This window comes from Netta rufina (assembly GCF_964035555.1).
Source record: "Netta rufina genome assembly, chromosome: 11".
Classification (NCBI taxonomy): Eukaryota; Metazoa; Chordata; class Aves; order Anseriformes; family Anatidae; genus Netta; species Netta rufina.
Genome location: NC_140134.1, coordinates 7,383,540 through 7,408,812, shown reverse-complemented (window position 1 = coordinate 7,408,812; position 25,273 = coordinate 7,383,540). Strand labels below are relative to the sequence as shown.

General features: G+C 36.9%; 1 protein-coding gene across 1 annotated transcript in view; it reads left to right on the top strand.

The window, feature by feature from the left end:
- The window catches only part of RORA (RAR related orphan receptor A), a gene marked incomplete at its 5' end in the record, with an annotated part of 362,061 nt that overhangs the window by 251,179 nt on the left and 85,609 nt on the right, over positions 1 to 25,273 (top strand). The window contains one exon of the mRNA XM_084293075.1: positions 7,223 to 7,252. Within this exon, the coding sequence (XP_084149201.1) occupies positions 7,223 to 7,252 (30 nt within the window). The remainder of the gene's footprint in view (positions 1 to 7,222; positions 7,253 to 25,273) is intronic.

Sequence of the window (25,273 nt, the reverse complement as noted above, 5' to 3'; positions counted from 1 at the left end):
ACGCCTGTGACAGTTTTTAGGAAGTGCTGGTTTTCTTCACAATTTGTAGTTTACTTCCAGAGCTGCAGTAATTTGCTTGGATTTTTGAAACTTTGTACATTCAACTGGATTCCATCACTGTGATTGTGTTGCTCTGCAAGACTATTTTTAAATTCTTAGTTTGTGATCTGTTCAGTCAATTGTAGAGTAAGTAGTCATTTAAACAAAGCTCATTCAAAATTTTCTTATAAAATTTTATAATTTTATTTTTTTTTTATAAAATTATTTCCTGCTGGAAATACTCTTTTATATACAGTTCCGAACTGTCTTTGACTTTTAATATGTGAAATACGGTGCAAGTGTGGAATGGATACTTAGCCTGTGCTGCAGCTGTACATGTACGTAACGCGGTGATGTTAGTCACATAAGAACATAATGGTTATTTAGTGAAGTTTCGTCTCCTTGCTCCTAATCTTATCTACTGTTTGTGAGGACAAAAGAAATAGAATTCAGAGGGATCTTCAGTGAGGCTGTAAGAAAAAAAAAAAAAAAAAGTGGTTAAAGATCATTTTCTTTACAGCCAAAAGTCTCGTTCATCGTTTTCTCACATTTGTTCACTATTCCATCACACATCAGGAAAAAAGAAAAAGTGCTTTGTGCCATCAATGGTGCCAACTGTTTGCATGTGAGGGATCCAGGCATAACAAGGTGACTCTTCATCAAGCATCAAACAAGTATTAAGCTCAGGTTTCCGTACAGGTAGGAACAGATTACTTATTGAAAGTTTTTTTGGAGTGAGTTTGATGTGGCCAGTTGTCCAGGATGATGATATGGGGGAAATGGTTTGCTTAGTATTTATCATAAATGAGAAGTTAGTATCTCACTTTTGGGCTAACATTAACTGGATCTATATTGTTATCTTGGCTTTAAACACAGAAACTTGTATCTTTCGTTTTTTTCATGAAAAATTCTTGTTTTGTTTGGAGTAATTTTCGCGCTAGAGGTTTGAAGTCAGTTTGGGGACTGCTTTCTGGTTTGGGAAAATCTAGAAGGAACAGGGAATTCTTTTAACTGAGAATTGTACAGATTACAAATAATAATTCTCCTGATAGTGATATTTTGTCTCCTGTGAATACTTTGTAACTTTGAAAGAATTATAGTGACTTGTAATTTATTTTCACAGTTGCATATTAAGGGTCATTTGTCAGGGGAGGCTGTCACATACTGAAAAATGAAGTCATAAAATGCTTAGACAATGCAGGAAGTCAGTCTCAGAATCAGGAAGCCAGTCTCAGCTGCAAGGGCTAAGAAGGTCATCTGTCTGTAAAATAAGGATAATACATTTTAAAAGGGGGGGAGGGGAGGAAGAAAACTTGGTTTTTAATCTCTTTTCCTCAAATATCCTGTATCCATATTTGAGCAGAAAGGAATAATAATAATAACAATGTAGCTAACTCTGAAATAACCATATGATTCTAGAAGTAGGACTAGAAAAACTCAAAAATAAAATTCTGAAAAATAGGACTTAGGTATAAGAAACAGCTATGAATCTTAGGAAAACAAGTGTGTTTTTTTTTTCTTTTTTTCTGACTGAAACATTTAGGTCAGTGTTGTTTTCTAGGACTTTGGTGTATTATCGTGGACTTTATAACAGACGCATGATCTAGAGCTGACTGAAAAACTTGTTTCAGATGGTGAACTCTTTCCCAGTCAGTAAAAGCTGTGAATAAGCCTGGGAAAAAATGGATTATTTTATATATATATATATATGTATGTATATGTATATACACACACATGTATATATATATTACAGTTATCATATTCAAAGTGCTTATAAAAAAAAAACAAACTTTTTTTTTGTAATTAAAGGAAGTTTCATTGTTCTTATAGTCCTAGTGCGTAGGTACTATACTTCTATAGTACCTTGTGTAATGTTGTCCTTGATCCTTGCTACCCTAACACATAATTTGTTTCTCTTTTGAGTGAACTATAAACATTAGTGTGCATTAACAATTTTTGAAACAAAGTGCTAAAATTACTTGGAGCACTTTCAGTAATATGTGCTGATCATCATTAATGGCTCTTTTGTCCTAGACAAGGACACTGTTTTGCAACATTTTCTTCGGTTAAATCCACCTGAGTTGTATTTTCTATACTTTTATGCACATTATTTTTTACCTTGGTCACTATAAACAGTGCCTATAAAGGCCACAAAGCTTCTTCAATCCAGAGATCCATACAGACTTAAAATAAACCCTTTTTAAACTTTCTAAAAGAATGGACTCCTGTCTGAATATGCTTAGATCTATTATTCTGCTTTGGTAGGTTCTCTGCAAGTGCCCAAGTGTTACATATAATCTTCCACCTTAATTGCTAGCTTTGTGTAGTGACAAAGTAAAAAAGAAGTGGAGTGACAGGATGGAACGCAGTGGGATCCAAGCTTGTAATACATTTTCTTTCTGATTTTACACAGTATGTTAGGCAGGAGGCATAGAGTTTAAAAATTTAATCTTTTTTTCCAAAGATTTACAATTTGTCACAAAAGTGCTAAGTTCCAGAATATACTAGAGCCACAGTGCTGGCTATGGGGGAGGTTAGAAGTAAGTAAAACATTTATACGCACACACAGACACACACACATGACAAGCATCATACATGTAGGCAATCTTACAACCATATACTGTCATCAGACTAATGAGAATCACTTGATTTATGGCCAAAAAAAAAAAAAAAAAAAAAAGGCAAAGCAAACTCTACAAAAGGAAGGAAACACAGTGGTGTTTAACATATGTCCTGAAGATTAGTTACTAGGTTTGCCAGCAACACATGTCTTTATCCATATAAATTTCTGGGGAACAGTTTTCCTGGAGGTTTAAGAAAATTGCTCTCAAGAATATCCTCCTTTGATATTTTGCAGAGTAATGTATTCTGCCAGACAGGGGACTTTTTCCTTATCATTCTGTACATCAAAGTATGTTTTCCTCTTGAAATACAGAAAGTTGACAACTGTACAACAGCAGCAGGGATCTAGGTTCAGAGTAAGCAGCGTTTCGTTATGCCTCTCTATTTGGATGGGAAACTGTGAGAAATAGCTTATGATGTATAAAATATCTGAGTCTCCTTTTGTACTTGAAGACATTGTTATCTCTATTTGAAGTTGGCTAGTGAAGGTCAGTCAGGCTAACCGCTTGCAAAAGAATATCCTGTCTCTGTTGGTAGATACTCTTTTCAAAGTTCATTGCATACGGAAAGCTCTTTTTGTAAATATCACCCATCATGGCAAATTAAATGCAGTAGGCGGGAGGGGGAAAGGCAATGTGGTATAAATTCTTTTCATTTAAAACAATTGATTGCTATTGCAAAGAGCACTGCATAGCAACAATGAAAAGTATATCTAAGAAGTTAATTTGTTTAAGATTTGGTGTTGATCAGGAATGTCAAATTGCATTGCTGAAGTGATAATTTCTGTGATAACTGTAATACTGAAACTTTCACTCACTGATAACCACGGCAGTGATATATTGTGGTATTTTCATGACATTTCCTTTGCTTTACTTTGAAGTCTAGTTGGTTAAGTCAGGAAGTCTTGCTGCACTGAAGTTAGGGTTGTTTCTTGCCCTGTTTTATTTTATTTTTTATTTTAATTTTATTTTTTATTTGTTATAGAATCAAAAGCTGGCAGTTTAGGATAGTGCTAATAATGGCAAGTGATCACATATTACTCAGTTATGTCACTTTTTGAAATGATGCCATATATAGGAGGATAAACTTTAAAAAATGGGTTTTTACATTAAATCACATTATGAAAGGAATCAGCAGGTCATTTGCACTCCACTCCACGAAAATAAATACATCTTTGTCTTTCAGCTTTGTATTAGGTTTTAGTTTTATTATATAATGTCCACTCAAATCTACGTAAATCTATGGTCCAGTCCCATAAATTTTATGAACAAGAGTAATCCGAGTTAATCGTGCCCAGTTCTGTGAAGAAAACTGCTGAGTATGTTGAACTTGCAGAATTAGCTTCTCAAGAGATCCTGTCAATTTCAAAAGAACTGTGGAGTTGTCTGCGTAAGACCTGTAGGATACGACTCCCAGGAAAGGCGTACAGACATTTATGTAAGTGGGAGTTAGCACAGACCAGGAGGAAGCCAAAGCTCATGCAACTCTCCTTTCTTACATGAAGTAGCTTTCAGACTGTTTTTTTCATAAAACAGTAATTTCTGGGAGTTGATTATACTTCTCAGGTGTTTTGACTGGCAGTCACCAGCCTCCTGCATTAAGGCTAAAACAGATCGCAATGAGGTAGGAGTGCATTGCATATTTGGTATTTAAAGCACTAGCTGTGGTGCATCTAACCCGAGTAACTGTTTGGATATGCCAGTACTTTTTTCCTTACATTTTCCAGTTGCTTATAGTTACTGATGTGACAGAGAAAGATTCTTGGAAATTCATGAATTAGAACTGAAAGTTAGTCTAATTTTAACGTAAGTGAAGATTCCTGGTTAATTTAAATCTCATGTTGTTGAACTCACTGGCAACATTTATCCTGGTTCCACCAGATCACAATTAATCACTTAAAAAATTCAATTCAAAGCAAAATACTTTTTTTTTTGTTTGCTACATTTAAAAACATAATTATGATGATGATGTAAACAGAAAGAAAAAAACCAACAACCAAACCCCACTTCTGTGTTGTTATAAAAGGTTATCTAAAAACATCTGCATAAAACAGCTAAAAGTCTTTATCAGATGGTAATCAGTAATTATTGTGGAAACATATGATTGGAAAAACCCACCACTCATTTCATATTAAAAAAAAATAAGTCAAAAAATATAAATGCTAATGTTTCCGTCACTGTTTCATGTATGGGGGAAAGTAGTCCCTCAGCCAGTGAATACAGCTAAGTCTGTTTTGTGCTGTGGCAAATCCCATTGTGAAGAGGCTGTGAGTAATCAGAAGTGACAGCATAAGCACTTTCTGTTCAAAGAGATTTTACAGAAAGCATTATTTTCTGAGAAAAGTACACATATGGCTCCCATAATGCTGAAAGAGCACTGACGTATCAATTCATTAGCACTGGTGTTGGGAAAGGAAGTTTTGCAAATGGTGTTCAGATTAAAGACCTTTTCCCACTGCATTTCCTATTCAGTGAAACATCCTTAAAATTGTAGGAGCTGGCCAAGCAAGCTAGGACAGGGGCAGGTACTTCTGCCAAGGAAGTACTGGGACAGTTCCTCGCAATGAATACTGTGGAGAGCTGTGCATGCTCTTCAGCAGTCATGCAAGAAGACAGGGAACATGCTCTTCCTTGGTAGAAGAACAAGTGTTCTAATGACAGCTGTCATTTCAAATCCAAAGAGTAAGGAGGACCTTGAGAAAAACCTGGGGGGAGGACTGCATATGGCAAAAAGCACACTTTCACTGGCCTTCCTCCGGCTTTGCCTTAGTTACTTCAGGTCTCTGCTTTTTCTCACTCCTGTAGTAACAGTCACCTCCTTGATGCATACAGCTGACCAACTGCTCTGAGCCACCCAGGCATGACTGAATGGGAATGAAAATCTGAGAAATCTGGCTCTTACAAAATCCTGATTTACAGAATGAATTTGCAGCCTGTAGTAGCTACTTCTGTAACTGAATGGCTTTCTTTCTGTTATGCTTGTTTTCCTTTTGTTCTTTTTGTTTACTGTGGCTCTAGGGTTCCTGGAATGAGGAATGGGGAGGTTTGGCTGGGACCTTTCAGATTTAAGTCAATACACACATACATAATCAAGACCCAGTAGTCTGATTTTTGTAAATTACTTCCCAGTATCTGCCACTTACAAAACTACTCAAAGGAACTAACTGCCTAGAACCTTTTCACAAAGCTTGGAGACTCAGCTTCTATTTGGAGTGGAAAAGAAAGGTTCCAGTGCTCACACTTGCAGAACTTGGTGGTTCAAATCCAAAAGACCGATAGCAATACGGATACAATTAAACCAAAAAAGAATCTCATTACATTTATGTTGACTTGATATCTAAATATCTGGGTTGGCAGTATGGATTTAGATGTATACCAAAATCAGGATTACTTTGAAAACTGTTGGCTTTAGAAGTAAGCTCTCTAAATTTGCAGATAAGATATCTACATTCTTCTGACTCCTTATAATGTGTTGCTGTCTCCCTGAGATGTTGTGCGACAAAGTAAAAGGCCTGAAATAGAAGCCTGCTTTTTCCATAGTGATTTGTTTTTGCAAGAGGGTAGTTAAAGGAGGAGGTCTCTCTCTTTAATAAAAAGAAATCCAAACGATTCCAATTCCAGAATTTCATTACTGGCCTTAATCATAAATGAAATATTTCAAATACTTGTTCTGCTTCCAATAACTTCTTATTCTTCTCATAAAATTCCCCCCAAGGAAAGTGAAGCTTAAATTCTGCAGTCTGAGTACAGCACTAGTTATCTGCTAAAGTGAAGACAACATTGTTTGTATTCAAGCATGAATTCCAATGACATTTAACAGAGTTAATTTTATCTTTATCTGGTATTATGAATTTTGCCTCACTCTGTTCATTTTGTTGCTTTCTTTAAAATGCCTCTCACATTTCACTGGCACTAGACCATCACTGATGATTGCCATCACATGCCCATCTAGTATAAAAACATCTTTATTACTTCAGAAAGTATACATTTAACAGTTTGGAGATACTTGCAGCTAGCTTGGAATTACGGCAAGTAATGCCATATCAATGAGAGAGCTTTTCATTTGGTTTCAATGAGCAAAGGCCACAGCTGGCAGTCAAAGAAGTACTAGAACTTAATAACGTAGCAAATAAATTGTACTCCTTGTGTCTGTTCTGTCTGGGTAGGTTCATCTGTGCTATGTCACGTGAGTGTGGTAAAATTGTTAACCATGTGAGGTAAGATGGATCTTCCGTAGTGTTGTCAATATCCTTGGTTTGCATCAGCTTCTGTTTTATAAGAAAGTCAGGTAGATAAACACACCAACAACAAAATGTAGTTGCTGTGTGTTGAAACATTCATTGAGGAGGTGTAAAGAGACAATGTAATATTAAAGCCTGCATGCAAAGAAGGGAGCTGCTGCTTGCTCTGACAAAAAAAAAAAAAAAATCATTGCAATTTTCATTCTTCTTTTGTAGTGGCAGCTGTGTGCCTGAAATAAAATAGTTTAACAATGAAATAAATGTCAAAAGAATTTACACAGTGGTCATTTTGCTAACATTGGGATCATTTCTTCCCTACAGGTATTTCTGTAACAAAGAAGACTCATACATGTAAGTAATATCTTTTGATTTGGTTTTCTTTAATGAATGGAATTCATGTTAGGCAGTGCTGTGGCTCTGCTAGGTGTATGTCTTGTCTTGAGAAGGCTCCATTTTAAAAATGCTGGCAGGTTTTCTGCTTTAGATTGGTTCCAGTCCTGGCCTGAAATGTCATCTAAATGACTATACTCTGCGTGTGTGTGTGTGCATGTGCATATGTGTCAAGGCCAAGGGCAGAAAAGGAAAGATAAGAAGACAAAAGACAGAATTCCTTGTTTTATAGTATGTACCTTGCAGCTAGCTGGTGAGTAATATATCTAGAAAACACAGGTGGTTAGAATGGTTATAATTTTCTATGTATGTTGCATTTGAAACAGTATGTTTTTATGTGAAACAGTATGTTTCACATAAAAAGAAATTATTTATTTGCAAGTCTTCTGTCCCTATGCGTTAATCTGTAAGATAGATCATTCTGTGTTTATGCTTAAGGAGTTCTTGATGGAAATAAGATGATTATTGTTTTGCTCTCAACTATATAAACAGTCTTCATAAATGGCAACCTTGGAAATGGATGTGGATGCATGCATTTACTTACATGTACATTTATTCTGAATGCTCTTCAAAGAAAACGTTATTGGGAATCGGATCTCATCCACTCTACAGTGAGTTAAAAGCTCAATGCCAAGAAAATGTTAGAATTTGTAGCTGAAGGAGGTATGTTGAGATTCTTCTGATACTGTGAAGGTTTTGAAATCTGGCAGTGCAGGAATTGTGCTTGCCCAGGATCTCAAATAGCAATAGGTTGAAGTTGAAGCTACTAGTCCTTTGAGGGCTTTCTAACAAAACAGGTGGTAGGGTGCACAAAATTTACAAAGATTTACATTGCATTTTAACAGAGTTATGCATTTTAAATATGTTCACCGCAACTTCATAGGCTTAAAGTGGTCATAAAGTGTCTTATGTTAATATTCTTATTTCATTCTTGTTTTTAAAATATTCGTGTATTGAAAAATCTGACTTGATATTGTATGCCACTTGTGAAATCTCCCAATAGAGATTTTAAAAAGTACAGTTGCTTGATACAACAGTTTCAAATGAGAAGTTGATCGGTATGAATTTTGAAGCAAATGTTAAATGTCGCCAACCTTTAGAGCATGATAGTCCTCTGATTAGGTGGGCTTGTTCCTTAATGTATTCTTAGGGTCAGCTTCTGTTTGGGTGAATGCATATATGGTTTCCATCAACCTTACTGAGAGCTACAGATAGGTGTCTGAGAGCGGAATGTGACCCTTTTTAGTAAATATTTGAGCTCATGCTGACTGAGATTAACAGTACAGGAGACTGAAGTCCTCTGTATATCCGCAGGCCAGGCATTGTACAGACAGCTTCCTTGCACAGCCTTGCCCATGAGCTCAACCCTGGCCTGGAGCGACCACCCTCTCTAGAGGTGGTAAGTAACTCAGTATTTGTGCTAGCTCAGGCTTGGGCCTCTCTTGTATAGAGGCTAGTGACTGTACATGGTGGTGTGTAACACTCCACCTGGAAATCAGCTGAAACCGCCCCGTATGTTTTGTGAATGGCAGTGCCATTAACTGACCAGCTGTAAGAGTCGTGTCTCCAGTTCCAATATTCAGTAATTGTTGTAGGCAAAATTAACTAGTAACCACAGATCTAAAGAGCACAGGAATGTTGTCAAGCCCTGCCAGCGCTGATAATACGCTGCCATCACACCTATCTCAGTGGATGCTGTGCTTGAGGTTCATTATGACATGAAGGTGTATTCATCAGCTCTGTTAGGTGGTTAGCTGCTGTTCACTAGGTTTGGCCTTGAATCTAGTGAAGAAAGAAATTAGGGTCCCAGCATCTTCTGCCATCTTCTACATTGTGAGAACTATGTTTATGCTATTCTACGGGAACTGGCTATGAGTAGTTCCCCAATTTGTTAATCAGTTTTCATGCAACTACTGAAGCATGAACAAGAAGGTTCCCTTAATAACAGGAAGATAAGCTTGCCCATTAAGAAGGGATTAAAATAGAAGGAGCAATATGCTGTAATTGCCATAATGAAAACGCAGGCTACATTTGCTAGCAAATCTATATGAGGTTTATTCAGCTCTGGTTGAAAGTCTTTTAAAATACATTCCTGTTACGATAAATTCTCATACAAGAGGAATTGATGTAAATTGTGCATGTTTGGTATTTTGACAATATGCACAATAAACATTTTTTCCTTATTACTTAGAAAAAAAAATGTTGAATACAAAAAGTAGATATCAATATTAGGCTTTAGAATAACTTGAAAAAAGTCCAATTTTACATAAAAACCTAAATGCAAAGATATTGAATAACATCTGAGTTGTTGAGTCATAGAGCTCAACAACTGCAAGTGACAAGCAGAATGTTTTCATGTATCACGTCTTTGTATCTAGAGTTTACCTATCACTCTGCATTAGCATATACATGTATATAATATACCCAAAACATGGTACGTGGAATGGGATTTCTACAAACAAATTTCAAAAACATTCCCACAAACACTTTGTGAAATATATATGTGTTGTCTTTATTACTGTTTAGAAATCTGGGTGAAGTATTCGTATTCCAAGTTTACCACGTACAGCATCTGAGGATGTTGACTGACCATAAACTAGCACTTATTTGTAACAACCTTTCAACTTAATTACTGAAGTATGATGCTAGAAGCTTGATATATTATGCACTTAAAGGATTGGATTAATCCTTTTCAGGCTTCATCCGAATAGCCATTTTTATAGTACGGGTTTTGAAAACAGTGGTGTTCTTGGTCCACTACCTAAGTTCTTCCTGGTTTTATTGTTTGAGATTTTGGGTATATTTTATCCCCTTCTTGGCATTAGTCTTTGACAAATGTGTTCTGTCAGCTGAAGTTGAACTAGGGGGCTGCTGAATACTGAGTGCTTAGGTCATTTCTGGAAGAAATGTGAGTTCAGTATTCCTGCACATGCACTATGATGTTCAAAAAAAATAGATCTCTCATAATGTAACAAGCTAAATGTAACCCAAGAGAGTTTTACTCTTCTTGATACAACCAATTTTATCCAAGTATTGTTTCATTTGCTGCTTCCCTACATCCTCTCTGTATCAGAGTCTGAGCATTACAAAACCTGCCATTTTTAAACAGGGAGTGCAATACTGCTGCTTTCAAGCAGCACTAATGAGAATAAATTTTGTCCACCCAAAAATGCAATTTTTCACGCAGTGGATTAAACAGACTGTAGCAGTAAAAATTCTTACCTTCTGTCTATTTGTAGAACTATTATTTCTTGGGCTCACATGCTGATTTGTTAAGTTATCCATCCTATATAAACTTTAGACCAGTGAAGTCAAATATTAGAGGCAAAACCCTATCCCATCTTCTGTATAAAGAGGGACTTTTGGTGTTGCAGTTCTCTTTTGACTGGAGAAAGATATGACTGACATTTCGATTCTTTTCCAGTTGTTTAATTCGAACTAATACTCATAATACAACTCCTTCCTCTCATGTTTCATGCTCTGAATAGACAAGTAGATAGCTTAGATAAGTAGCTTTAGCCTTTTCACAAATTCAGACAGGTGTCATTGCATCAGTGATAATAAGGATCTGAAATTCTGGGGGAACCAAACGCTGCAAAGGACCATCAGCCATGACGTATGCAGTATTTCACCTCCAGCATCTTAATCTTAAATCTTGCCATATTTCATGCAATGAGTGTGATGACCTCTACCACACCGCTTGTGTCTCAGAACTGTTACACAAATAAATCACTTTCTTTTTCTTCAGACCACTTTTATATTCTAGACACTGACTTTCTTAGAAGAGTTCGACTTGACTACTATAAGAGTGAGGAGTTGTTTCCTGCTTATGTACCCAGAAGGCTAACACTAATGAATCCTTGATCTTATGAAACCTTCTTTCTCTCACTATTTGAATTTCAGTGAACCACAGTCAAAGGCTTCAGAGGAGTTTGATTACATAGCTGGAGTCCATATCTGTATGGAGGTCCAGGTACATTGAGTTACTTGCTTACCTGACATTTTTAAGATGGAAAAAAGCACCATATATTTTCACAATTTTCCATCTGTCTTCAGAAGGCCATACAAGTACTCCCACAGACCTCTGGAGGAAGCTCTTAGATTGGTACAATGTTATGCGGCAAAAAAGAATTAAGACCCCTAGCCTAGTCCTGCTGACATACCTGTGAGCAGAGCATGACTGAAGAGGCAGGGACCTGTTTGGGGCTCTCTAGCATGGACTGCATTAACCCAGGTGCTACTTTGAATTAGGGACAGCTCGTTGGGTTTAACTTTTCAGGGAGAGTACACCTACAGATCACCGTCAACATACAGGCAGCCCTTTGAGAGCTAAGTCCAAAACTCAGCAGCCTACTTCACGCACTGAGACTATGGCATTATCATTTGGAAAGAAAAAGCATGTTTCTTTTGGCAGTCCCAGGTATGGATAACCAAGTACCTCAGTTCCTGTACTTCAACCAGGTCACTTTTCAGAAAGAAGGACTTTTCAGTGAAATTTAAGCTGAAAACCTACCAATCAAGTCTGGTTCTCTCGTTCAATTGTGGGTAAGGATTTACCTCATTGGTAATGGATTTTTTATTATATTTTTTATATTTTTGCCTTTTTTTGACACTGTTCTCTGCTGAATCTCTGTCTCAGAATCAGACGTGAAAGTCCTCTACAAAAAGATGTAACTCATTCTCTGATCAGTTAAGCTGTTGGGAAGTTCAGCTTCATCTCAAACACGTATCCAGAATGCCTTTCTTCCTGAGGTAGAATTAGGTCAGGACAGCTGTGCCTTCACAGGACCTGGTCAGGATTGGTGTGAACTTTCACATTGCACAAAGTTACTGTCACCTACTCCCTGAACTACTACAAGTTTTGACACTTCCCTCTTTATTTTGTTTCTCTGCCTGTTAATGTGTGATACTGGCTGAAACCATGCTTTGCAATTATACTTACTAGATTCCATTATGATAAGTACATAAGTAAGAAAGTCACTATTAGTGATCTATGGACTAATTTGTTCATCCTTTATTATCTCTAACTGTAATACAAATGTACTTTGTGTTATAATCAGTGTACTTTGGTATTGTATGATATCCAATGTACTTTGGTATTACATTCAACACTGTGTATTTTATATTTTTATAACCCAGGGTATAACCAGATTTAAAAAACAATAGTTTTACCAAAACCCTCTATAGATTAAGACTCCTTTGTAACATTATGCAAGATATTTGCCCTTTATTTCAGACTCTGGAGATGTTTCCAAAGCTAGCCACTAATTTTAAAGACAAGAACTCCAAATGGAGAATTAAGTAGGGACTGTATGCTTTGAATCTTTTTCACCAAACAAAAGCCATCTGCAAGAAGAAGAGCTGTTTGACAAAGTCTTTGTTGACAAAGACTGCAAGTAGACCAACCCCTTCTGCTATCTGAAGGGATATCTGCTCTCTGGTGTGGTATTCCACAACAAGCACGCTGCCTTCGTTCCCACATCAAGCTCTGTATTGATTCCTATACTACTTGTAGTAGGCCTTGGTCTAGAGAAATATCTTGAGTCTGTATTTTAATGAGACTGAAATTCAGGCTAAGTGGTCATTTCATGTTTCAAGCTTACAGTGCAGCTGGATTGTGGGTTTGATTAGACAGCATAGGGAGATAAAGTTGGCTTTATGTTAGATAAGCTTAGATGTTGGACTCAGCATAAAATTCAATAGGTATTTCAATAGGTACATATAGTCCTGATAAGTCCCTGAGACTTTCTAGAGCTTGGAGTGCTGCTGCTGCACCACAACTATCCCAAAAAAGAGTGCCCTGTTCTTTAGGTGTAGACATGCTCTTAATACTGTTGTGAGCAGAGATCCTTTCCTAAACGATGACCTTCATATCTCCAAGTGGTTTCTAACAAGCAGTGTTCTTCTCGTAGCACCTGAGAAGGATGATCTGGGACATGAGACAACTTTTCTGCTTTTAAGATGTCCAAATATCTTAGAATTGTTTTTCACCCAAATTCTACAAGCATGTTAAGGTTTGCAGCTTAATTGAACCCAATACCTGAATTTCAGTTTTTCTCTAACTTTTTCCTTGTTGGTATATTACTGTATTTTCCAGTATGGTATATGACCAGTAGTCTCAGTGCTAATGATTTCTTGAGGTATGTTAGTTATTCTGTTTAATTGCATTAAAGGGAAAATAAGTTTGATGTTTTTTCTTTATCTGATTTATAATTACTACATGAGTGGCACAGTCTACTTCCTGTGTTTTGAGTCCCAGCTGAAGTAAGTAAATGACACTTTTCCTCACAAGACAGGAGGCTGCAGAATATTGATGGTTAACAGGATCTGCTGTTAGCGCCAATGCCTAAAGAGAACAGGTGAAAACTAAACCCTGTCCCCTGAGGCCAGTAAAATAGCTGTTTGGTCCCCTGTGTGTAACCTCCTAATAACTTTACTGGGCAGCCTTAAGATCCCTTGGGGGCTTCTCTGCAAGAGCACTCCCTCTCTTTGCTCAGATAGCTTATTAAAAATGATTTTATAATGAAGTTGCCTCAAATAGCAGCTACTTTCCTACTTGTCCTTGAAGCACTGTTTGCCCTGCTGAAGAATCCTAAGACAACTATCTAGGGCTTTTCTCTTGTTCAAAACTTTTACTGAACTACTGCTATACTTGATTTTTTTTTCCTGCGAGTCAAAGAAAACCTGTTCAGCATCAGCTAGATGCTGTACTTTTAAATCACCTTTGAAGACACCCCTATAAAAAGTTTGTTTTGGGTGCTGTCACCACCAATCAGTAAGTTTTATTCCCTGCCACACAAAATACTATGCCAGTGACTCGTTTCTCATCTGATAGAAAATGAATGTTGCTTTCTTGTTCTAAATCTGTTTTTGCACTTGGGGTATTTTACAATGCAACCAATGTGAAAACAAATAAGAAGTGCTGTTGCTTATGACTTTCTTTAATATGTGGATCACCCAGGCTGAATGAAGTACAGTGTTGGCATAGTTTGGCTCTGAACAGTCTGAGTCTAGGTAGCTCTAACTATACATGCTGTGGAATATCAGCACACTGAAAGCCTTCTGAGCACATACTTAGGAATAGGTTCCTAAGAGATAATTACCCTTACTAAACAAAGATGGTCATGCTCTCCAAAGACTGATTCAATTTCTGTCAAAGTTAAGCAGAGGCTTCCTCTCATTTCATTGATGTGGGACTAGACTTGGTGCAAGACCTGTCCATCTGGTTTGAACTGTTTCTTAAAGTCACCTTAGTCTTTATAAAAAGGTAAGTCTTTGTTTCTGTGAGTGGATTGTCACTAAATACAGCAAGGGATTTGGTTTTGCACAACTATAAAATTAGGGTTAAAATACGATCTTTGGGTCCAGTGTGTTCAAAGATCAAAAGTCAAAGCCTTTTTCCTAAGGTACATGTTTTATTCCTCTGGACAATAGTACTTCTACCTTTCTTCAATACGGTGAGAAGAGTCTGTCCTTAGAGCTCTCTTCTCATAGTCATTTCACTTCATGACATTGTTTCTTAAAACACAGTACTACATTTTTTGTTGTAGTAAGGCTGAATTCTAATGATTCTAAAGCAAGCTGTCATACGGACTTCTCCAAGGTTGGTATCTGATCCCAAAAAAGCACATTTTATTATCTGAATTTTGAAACCAGTGACTGATTCCATCATTCCTAATAGACTCATTTATTTGACAGTGCATTGCTAGACTTTTGCAGTCACCATTCTGAAACAACTGTTGGAACCCGAAAAGGACTTTTTAATCTACATTGATGTCTAACCTTTTCAGGACTGTAAAAATATTGGAAGCTCTTGCAGCTTTTCTCTGAGAAGATCAATCTGAAATCATTTAAAATTTTAACCCCAGTTATGGACACAGTTTCATGCCGAAAACATATAAGACAGATCAGTTAGTCATCCTAACTCATACTGAATGGCTTGTTCTTAAATTTATCACCAAATGGTGATACTATGTGAAACCACTATTTTAAAAAGTCTGCTAATGTAATGAAGTATACTTGGTAATGCTCACCTAAAAAGGACAAAAAACCTCAAAGAGCAGTGTGGGTCAGTTTGAGGAACTCAGGTTTGGAGTTGAAAAGTATGAATGGAAAGAGATTAGCCTGAGGTTGAATAGAATCCTGATGCAAGTTATGGTTAAAAAGGAGAGTGGGTGATTCTTGAATTTTACACTAATTGAGTAAAGGATCAAAAGGTAGTGGCAGATACTTTGGGTCAAGTTTCAGACAGAGTATATAAACGCTGTCCGTATTTGCATTGGTAATTTGCATGAGAGCTGGAAAGATGGTCATCAGCTTACCTAACTGATGATGACGTATAAAGTGCATGTGCAAAATTCTTCATTCAGCCAGAAGACTAGTTCCAGAAAACATGGTGCCTGGTGTTATTTTAGTATAGGGTAGTTGTTTAATTTCCTATTGTGCTTTAATTTAAAATAGCAGAAGAAATACAGCTGCTTTCATGATACAACGAAGCAACACATAATTTTTCTGTAATGCCATAATGATTTCCATTCAATCAACTGTATATGCACTATGAAAACATAGTTAAAATATGCATGATTTTGCAAATACAGATGTGCCTATTCGTACACATTGAAATAAGCATCACAATATTGAAATGACTTTTTGCTAAATATATTTCATATGCGCATAAAGAGACAGAAAAAGTCAGTATCAGAATTACGCCCTCCAGTCTGAACATCGTTCAATTCCAGTGTGAATGTATTTTGGTACTTCAACTCTTGCAATTGTAAGTTAAACACCAAAGTTGCACAATTTAAATGATGCAGTCATCTTGCCTTGGATTACTGTATTGTCTGGTTTTGGGTTCACTGTTAGCTTTATCAAATTAGTAGATGTTACCTAAACAGAAACTAGGGGTTTAAGGGATTGCATCTGGGACTTCAGTAGGCTTTCTGTCTTTTAACTTACTGCTATTAGTGGTAAAAAACATTGACTTGAATGGAAATAGAACTGAACCTTCAGTGAATTTTTGTAAAACAACCAACCACCACCACCAACAACAAAAAAACTAAGCAATTTAAGATGTGAAGTGTTAATTAGACTTGAAGCCTTGGCAAAGAGCTTGACAACTTTGCTGCAAGAACTGATGCTGTTATGAGACCTTTTTTCTATCTGGTTTAGTTTCCACTGTGTGTAAAGACTTCTTGCTTAAGGTTAACATATGCTATCAGATTCAGCAAGCTGTAACAATATGACTTGCTGAACAACAGACCAGACACACCCTTAAAGCATATTTCCTCTCTCTCTCTCTCTCTCTCTCTCTTTTTTTTTTTTTTTTTTTTTTTTTTTTTTTTTTTTTTTTTTGAGGTATTTACCACTGACTTCAAAAGCCAGTTCACAACAGTGGTGGTATACTTGCAGTTTTCTGGAAATTCAAATTAGGCTTAATCTCTGTGCAACAGGGGAAGGGAAACCTCTGGTTTCAGAACACCAGTGTATTACCAGAGCCATTTGTGATTTCCTTTTAGATAGAGTCATCAGTTGATAACCATCCTTCCCACCACTGTTTGTCTGAAGAAACTGTTTTCTTATCTTTGTTACTGTTACCTAACTGATATGTAGGTGTGATATTTGCTGGCTGCAAAGACAGCGTTTACAGATAAGCCACGTTTCCTGTTTAAACTCTTAACATTTCTTTCACGCTGACCCCTTTTTCCTTTTCTCCCCCTACACTGCCAACTTACTCCAGAGTTATGGTCCTTGAAATAGAAGTGGAAGTTAAGTGGTCATCCAAAAATACAACTTTACATGCTGTTTAAGGACATAAAGAGCACTAAAGCTTCATTCTATCTTGTTTTCCTGTTGAACAGACTTCCTGATACTTCACTGAAATAGTTTGTTTTTTTCAGCAATTTTCACAAGGAAGATTTAAGAAAGAAAACAAAACAAAACACGTCTTTAACACAGTGAGCAGTGAATAGTACTTCACATGAGATGGTGATGACTTGGCTTTAAGAGCTGGGCTAGAAACAAAGCAGTGAACTTTATATTTCCATGTCCTGCTAGAGCAACTTCACCACCTTTCTGTCAGCTGTTTTGAGAGTAGATTTTGATACAAAATCCTGTCCATGATGAAATGGTAATGTACGTTCCTGTAGAGTATTTCATCTTTGACAAGCTCATATTTCAAAATGAACAATGTCGCCAGAAAAACCCCAGCCATATCTAACAGAGGGAACTTTAGAAAACAGGCACAGAGAAGCTTGACCTGGGAACATAGTGTTTGCCAATTCAGTAATATTCCTTGTGAAACTAATCCCAGTTTGCCAGGAAAATTCCCTTTTCTGCATATGCATTTGCTGCTTTTCATTGTCATCAGAAGGGAGGTTATGTGATGGTCACTTGAGGTAGGAGCCTACTGTGTTTTTTGTAGATAGACTGCTTTTCTCACTCCAGTGTTAAATCAGAAGTTAGACTGTGGTCCGGCCTGGCAAGCAGTATTGCATTCTGCTAAGTGCCAAGTTAAGATGGTTTATATGTAGCTACTTATGTTCTTGGCTCAAGCTATTGAGTTCCTCGTCTTGAAATCACCAAGATGAGAGTAAGAATGTGACATTTTACTGTATGTCCAGAATAAGCAATAGAAGACTATCAACATACTTATTTCTATAGTAAAATAGGTTGTCCATTAAATCTTTAGTGTTCTTCTGTGTCAGAATTGGCTTGCATATATAATAGTGGCACTTGCATGGTAAGCCTCCAGATTAAGCTTCATAGTGCTCTTTTTGAGAACCAAAAGGTCTATTTAGCAGTTACAATTTGATTAAGTGTTAGTTTGACATGGACTGCCCCTGCTGGTGGGATTTGGGCAATTGCTGAGAAACTTTGCTATCCTCTACAACAGTTTGTAGAACTAGAATGATTCCATTCTTCCTTTTCCTTTCCTGTCTTTTAGGTAATCCCGTCCAAAATCTTTCTCCTAGGTACTTGTCATTAAAACAAAGGTGCTATCTCTAAATAAATTGACCAAGTGCAAATGTAATTTGCACAGAGCAAAAATAAATAAATAATCAGTATGCTGGTTTTGAATAACATACTCCAAAGTAGACATTCCATTTATTAGGTTAGTTCATTGCTGTATAAAAAAATAAAATAAAATAAAATAAAATAAAATACAGAAGAAGTTTTTAATTGAGTATTTAAATAATTTTAGCACAAATTAGTCTTTTCTCCTTTTAGCTTCTATTGTTTTACCTGTTTAGAATCACTGTATTATGGTTTAATAGACAGCTCCTTCAATGGGTTTTGTGTGTTTGCCTCACATTTGCTTCCAAATAGTTTTGAGGTTAGATTTCTGTTATGATTACTGTTACTCTTAGAGTTTGAGAGAGAATAATAAAAGGAAAGGAGAAGCAAAAAGAAAGGACTCAGTTACTATTGTTCAAAATGTTATGTGCAAATTTGACATATTTGTTAGGTAAGAAGAGACACTGAAGCTTCAGTTGAAGTAGCTGGTGACCAAATTGTGCGTAAAGGAATGGCAACAGGAACTGAGTGATGGCAGACTTTGTGTTTGATACATTAAAGCTGTTAAACTTCATCTTCCGTCCAGTGAGGTCATAAGTCAACACACTATTACCCACATGCATCGAGCTAAGCATGTCCTGATTAAAGTAGGATTAGAGGTGAAGTTCTTTGTCTCTTTCAAAAACACACTTCTGAGATGTTTTTTTGTAGGAATCTCTATGCAAGAAAAAAAAAAGTTCGAAACAAGAAAAGTGGAAAATTGTATGTTCTTCAGAGTCAGTAGAAATCCTGCCATTGGTTTTAGAGACAGAAGGTTCTGTTCATTTTGTTCTCTGCAAAGTGGTATAGCTTCTCCTTTATGCCTGAAATGGTACACCATGCTGTACCTAGTTGTTTGCTGCTGTTGTACAGGAATTAGTTTCAGTAACATCAGGAAGTAGGATCTTATCAGAGTATTTGCCAGTAGGTTAATGCAGTTCTCCCAGACCAATCTATCAATGGATGGTAGCTTTGTCTACTTTGCATTATCAAATGTACTACTCATGTTCTTAGGTGCTTTTAAATAGATTTCCAAAAACATCAATATTTCAAGTTCTTAAAAAATAAAAGCAATTCTATTAGCTGTTGTATCAACCCTTCATCAATTATTTAATATAAATGTGAATCCTAAACTATTTGATTTTAAGTATTTTGCAGATGACTGGGCTTAGTGTTGAGTAAATATTTGTTTCATTTCTAAACATGTTTTCATGGAAACAATCCATCTATAACACATTGTATTTCTATGAAAACACAAGCTTATTAAATGGCAATCAGTTTTTGTTTTCATGGCAGTCATCTTGAAATTGGCATATTCGCTGTGTCAGTTTCTTGTGATGTAAGCTTAAAACTGTCAGATTGTGTGTGCTCAGACATGAAGAGGTCTGGAGTCTCATACACAGAGAAGGAGGAGAAATTAGGCTCTTGCCATTTAGCAGGTGGTGGTAATTTGGGAGGGTTTGTTTATGAGGCTTGAATTAAGATTGTATTAAGATAAGAGGAACTTTTAGTCTGAGTATACTCAAATATTATAAGCTGATAAACAAGCAGCTTCTGTGTCAAAGTCATGGAGTCATTTGTGCTTACTAAGGGCTGACTACAAATATCAGGGTTGTTGGTGGAGCTTCAACTGTCTTTGCACATTTCACTTTATCACTCAGCTCATGCATTATAGAAATTGCTTTAAAAAGCAAGGAAGCTGAAAGAAATGGCTTCACATCCCTGTACACACCCTAGGCTACTGGAGCTGACTGATCTTCAGAACTCTAGCAAGGGCTTTGGCATTGCCTAGCCATTTGGGAGCTGTAATTGCAAGTTCATGGATCACATTGTAACAGGCTGAAAAATTACTTTCAAAGCAGCCTGGCTCCTGGAAGACAGAGCCTTCTAGGTAACGTCACAGCAACAAAGTCATCTGTGTCAGTAAGACAGGGTGTGTTGAATGAACTGGGGTTTATCAGTAAAATCAATTTCTCTTCTATAAAACTGTTCTTTGTTTTATAGGATAAACTGATGGTGATCATATCATGCTTTAATTGAGTGTGACTTAGAAATGGCTCGTTCTTCATGTGTGCAAAAGTTTTCAGGAGTAATGTGCAGGTGTAAGCGCTTTAGGATTTATTACGATGTCAGATTACGCAAATAATTAGGAAAAGATAGTTGAATATTTAGCTTATTACTTCTATAGGAAAATGTACACACATTTTACGTGCATGTTACAATTATATTTTCTCTTCCTGTAATTGTAGAGATGTCCTTCATGCATTTTGCTGCAATAAGTTTAAGGGTAGAATTAACAATGTGGTTTATTTCATTTTGTTTCCAACCCTAGTGGACAGATTTAAGATCCAGTTTTCACATTTTGTGGGAAATATCTTTTGAATATCTTTTTGATTTTATTCTGTGTTTCTCTCTTCTGTGCTCTAAAACCAAAGCCAATTTCTCATGGTTGGAAGAAAATGTAGCACTTGGCTCAAAATAGTATGGATAGATGCTCTAAGTTCTTTACATCGTGTTTGTGTAGCACCTGCTCATATTTCAAATGCTCTCTAAGGGTAACTTGTCCATGCTTGTTCCTCTGTGGAGTCTTGCACAGAGCCGTGAGAAAGCCCTGGTTCCTAGCTGAGCCTCCCTGACTGCTGGGATGTCTGTGTTAGACCATGGTTCTTCCCTTTGTAGATCAAATTGCAGACCCTGATTCTTTCCTGGGCATCACTTGCATGTAACTTTCTGAATTCTGTCCTTATGCTCATCTTCTGCCTCTCAAACTGTACTTGATGACAGACATCCACCTGGTGACAAGCTTAATGATTCATGAAATCCTAGCCCTCAGGGAACTTGCTGGTTATTTATTGTTACGCACAAACAAAAAGCAGATAGTAAATTAATCATTTTCAGATTTAGGTGACTGAAATGGTTGTTTGAATATCTGAAATAGGTGGTGAATATTTATAGACATTCGCATAACAGTCATTTTTCATTTAGTCTTACTGCTAGACACACGGGATATGCTGAGGCTGGCTGTAATTCTGCTGCAGTTGCCAATAGTTTTTGAGCATTGAGCTAAGTGTGTAAGTGTTATAGGTAGTGTACCACACGGCTTCATACCAGTGCAACTGTACTCTGAGGCCGTTTAATTTTAAAGGAAGAAAGAAAACCGTGTAGGTGCTGCTGAGCCATGATGTCAAACACTTTATACTGCTTATGCTATTTGTACCGTGAATTTTCACCACGTAGTAACAGAATAAGTTTCTGATTTTTCCCCAGAATAGCTTTCTTTCTCTGCTATCTCTTTACCAGAATAACAGAAGGAAATGACAGATTCTGAGCCTTACCCAAAAGTCAGAGGAAGACTTACTGGAGATTTAACAATATCTGTTCTGATTAACTTTGATACAGTCTGTGCCAACTCCTCGGTACATGTTTAGAATTATTCCTAGCTGAACTTGGGATAGATGGAGCATAAAGATTCTAGTCTGGAACACTAAAGGCACGTGTATTTTAACAACTTGTTCAGATCAAAGGGAGCAGCTCTATAGGGCAGAGCAGCTGACACAGGGATCTGACATCAGGGTGACATAGGTGTTTCAGAGGTTGTTTACTTGGGAGTAGGTCTGGTCTAGTCTGAGGAAGCCCAATGCAGCTGGAGTGCATTACATATGGTCTGGGAGCAAATCTTTCAGTTCAGTTTCATCTGAAAGGAATCCCGCTCAAGTGCTCTGAGGCCACTTCGCAATGCAAGCTGAAACATAATGAAGTGATGGAGAGAGTTGCTTCAGAAGCACACTGCTGATCCTGATGACTCCTGATCCTGATGACAGCTGACTCCCTCATTTCTCCAGAAGTAGAGAAACGTTTTTCTCTTTTCTATAAATGTGGAGCATTCCTCCATTATTCTGTGCAGTAACTGCTGAGGGATAAAAATCTTAATCAACATCACCCCTATTCAGAATAAACTGATGGTTCAAGAATGCTCTTTATGTTGTTCCTCATTAGGGAGAAATTCATAAAGTCAGACTGATCTTCCTTTTTTACCTTTCTGTTGTGTAGCGTAGCCAGTATAAGAACCCAGAGTTCGTTCCAGTATGTAGGGGAACTTTTTGAATTATCACCATATACACAGAAAACATTTATTGGGGTAGAGTGGAGAGAGATTATTGTGCCCCAGCATGTGGTAAAATGAAGACTGAAATACAGCTTTCAATGCTATCCTGTGTTATTTTTGTCTGGATTTCAGGCCCAAAGCCTTTGTTGCTCTATATGTGGCTTACATTGCTTACAGCATGGAGATTCATGAAGAAAAGAGGAACAAAGGGAGGTGTTCTGTAAAGAAAAGTTTTCTGCACAGAATCCATATTTTTTTGCATGTGTGCAGATGGGACTTTTCCTTGTTGTTATCTATAGTCATTGAGTCAAAGGCTGTTTTGGCAATTCTATGTGCTGTGGAAAGCTTTGGCAGCCTTTACTCACTCAAAACTAGTCCTGGTAAATGCTAACTTGGTGTAGTTTGTTGAAGCACTGACAACATGTTGTTTGGCCGAGTAACTTAAAAAAAAAAAAAAAAAAAGACTGATAATTAGCTCCTACAAGATAAGGTTTTCTCTCATATTTGAATATATGAATTGGCATTTGCTTCCAAGCTCTGAATAAGTATATCAGTAGCTTCTCACAGTTGTCTCTTTGGTACCTGGAACAGTTCAGCTATCTCTAGTGACTTTGTCCATCTGACTGTTCGTAGTGAGCTAAAAAACAGCATGTTCCTACCCTTCTTTCCTGTAGTGTTACCTAGAGATGGGCCTCCAGAATCTCTGCAGGTTTTGAAAAGACACAATTTCTCTGAGTCACTGTTTTTGTTCTGTTTCAGTGCCAGCTCATTCTCTACAGTCAACTTTGTTTCTTCACCCTAAAAGTATCTAAAAGCATTAGGCACTAGTTATTTGTATGTTTGGGTCATCATAACTTTGGCATTTCTTCTAAGCATTTTGGCTAAATATTGCTGTCCTTTTCTGTCATTTACTTTAATTGTTTTATTCGTTGGCACTGCTAAGTGTTTATAGACTTGTTTCCTTTTCCTCCAAGTCTCCATTCTCAATGGAAAGGTGAAGCCCAAGCAGAGAATGCATCATTTTTGCTCAGAATTTGAGTACACTGTATTTATCTAGCTTTCATCTTGTTTTTCCATGCTCTTTTGCAGACATGTTATTAATTTGAATGAGAGGGAGTCATGGATAATGACCCTGTTGTGGCTTATGTATGAATGTGGTACTCTGTGTTTTGTTTCTTTACATCTGTGTTTTTAATGTTATGTATCTTTTTTGTTTAAAATACATATTTTAAGAATTTAAGCATTACCAAAAAACTGGACATGTGATGATTTGGCTGGGAAGGCACTAACAATGGTGGCTGATGCAACCAACAGTTTTATTTTTCAGTCCTTTACTTACACAAGCCAGTACCAACAGACCTTTTAATTTATGGTGCTAGCAGAGATACAGCCACAAGAACTGCTCTGTAATATCCTTTTAAACAGTAGTTTTCCTCTCCCTATAATGAAAGGTGTCTGTTTTATATTGTTGCCCATTCATCATTCCTCAGTCACCTGCTGCCTCAGTCAGTTATTTCTTAAATCTGAGTTAACCTTCTAATGTGATGCTGCTCTGCTTTCTTCCTTGTTCAAACCTATTGTTCCATTAACCAAGCTGTCCACTGTGAGTCCGGTCACCTATGACCATGTGGTGTAGGATTTTATCTATCTCTTATGCCTGCTGTTCCTTGGAGCCATTTTCACAACATCTTTGTGAATAGAAGAGCAAAGCACCTAGCTAACCTCACCATTCATTATGGGCTCTTGGTTTTGCTTTGTTTTCCCTTCTTGGCTTAGGACTGCACATTGTTCTCTAATTCATTCTGCAGTCAAGAATGGAACAATTAGCCTCAAACTCTCTGGCTCTGGCAGACGATTAATCAAAAAAAAAAAAAAAACAACCATTGGCTGATAATGCTGCTCTATGAATTATGAGCTGACTGTAACCCAGGGAATATTTTTATTGTTCCCTGTACAGTGGCCCATCCTTCCTTGACTCAAATGCACCAGAAATATTAAGATTATTCATGTCATAGAATTTTAACCATTATGTTATTAAGGTTATTATCTCCTTAATGCAGTATTTCTGAATCTCCTGTAACCACCTAACATGTAATCATCAAAAAACCACTCCATAATTCACTTTGGAATTCAGTATACTTTGGCAATTTGAAGAGGGAGGTGGTAAATAAAGTTCAGAGCATTTTGGTAAACAACTGTTTTACAAAATTTTATTGTTAGAATTACAAACTTTTTTTATAAACGCTAGACACAAAAAGCAACTTTGTAGGGCACTACCAGTGACTGAGAATCTACTGCACTTGGGCACTGTTGCATACTGATGTGTCTGCGAAGCACATACTGATGTTACTTTCACTATTTGTACTTTTTTTGGCAATGTTTTTATAGGCCACTGTCCTATGCCATACTGCGGTCCCTAGCCAGCAGGCCAACTACTTCCATAATGTTTTGTTGTTTTTTTTTTTTATTGTAGATTATTAGCGCTCCCAAAAGAGCTTGAATGATATAAACAATTACCTGCCCCGACTGTGTTTATTTCTGGAAGAAGTCCTGGCTTTGCTTACTAAACACGATCTGTTTTGCTTACTAATAAGTATTATAAACCACTACACTCAACTTAGATCCATCAGCTTGTATCTGTCAGACTCTTCCTGAAAGACAATGTGAATCTGTAGTTCTGCTAGCTGGACTCAAGTGTGATTCTCATGATATGTATAGACAGATTTGTGTTCTTGAAAAACACAAATTACACATGAAATTAAACATGGTAATGAAACCCATGCTACATAAACCCTGTTTTCAGTCTGAGGAGCCACAGTAATGTG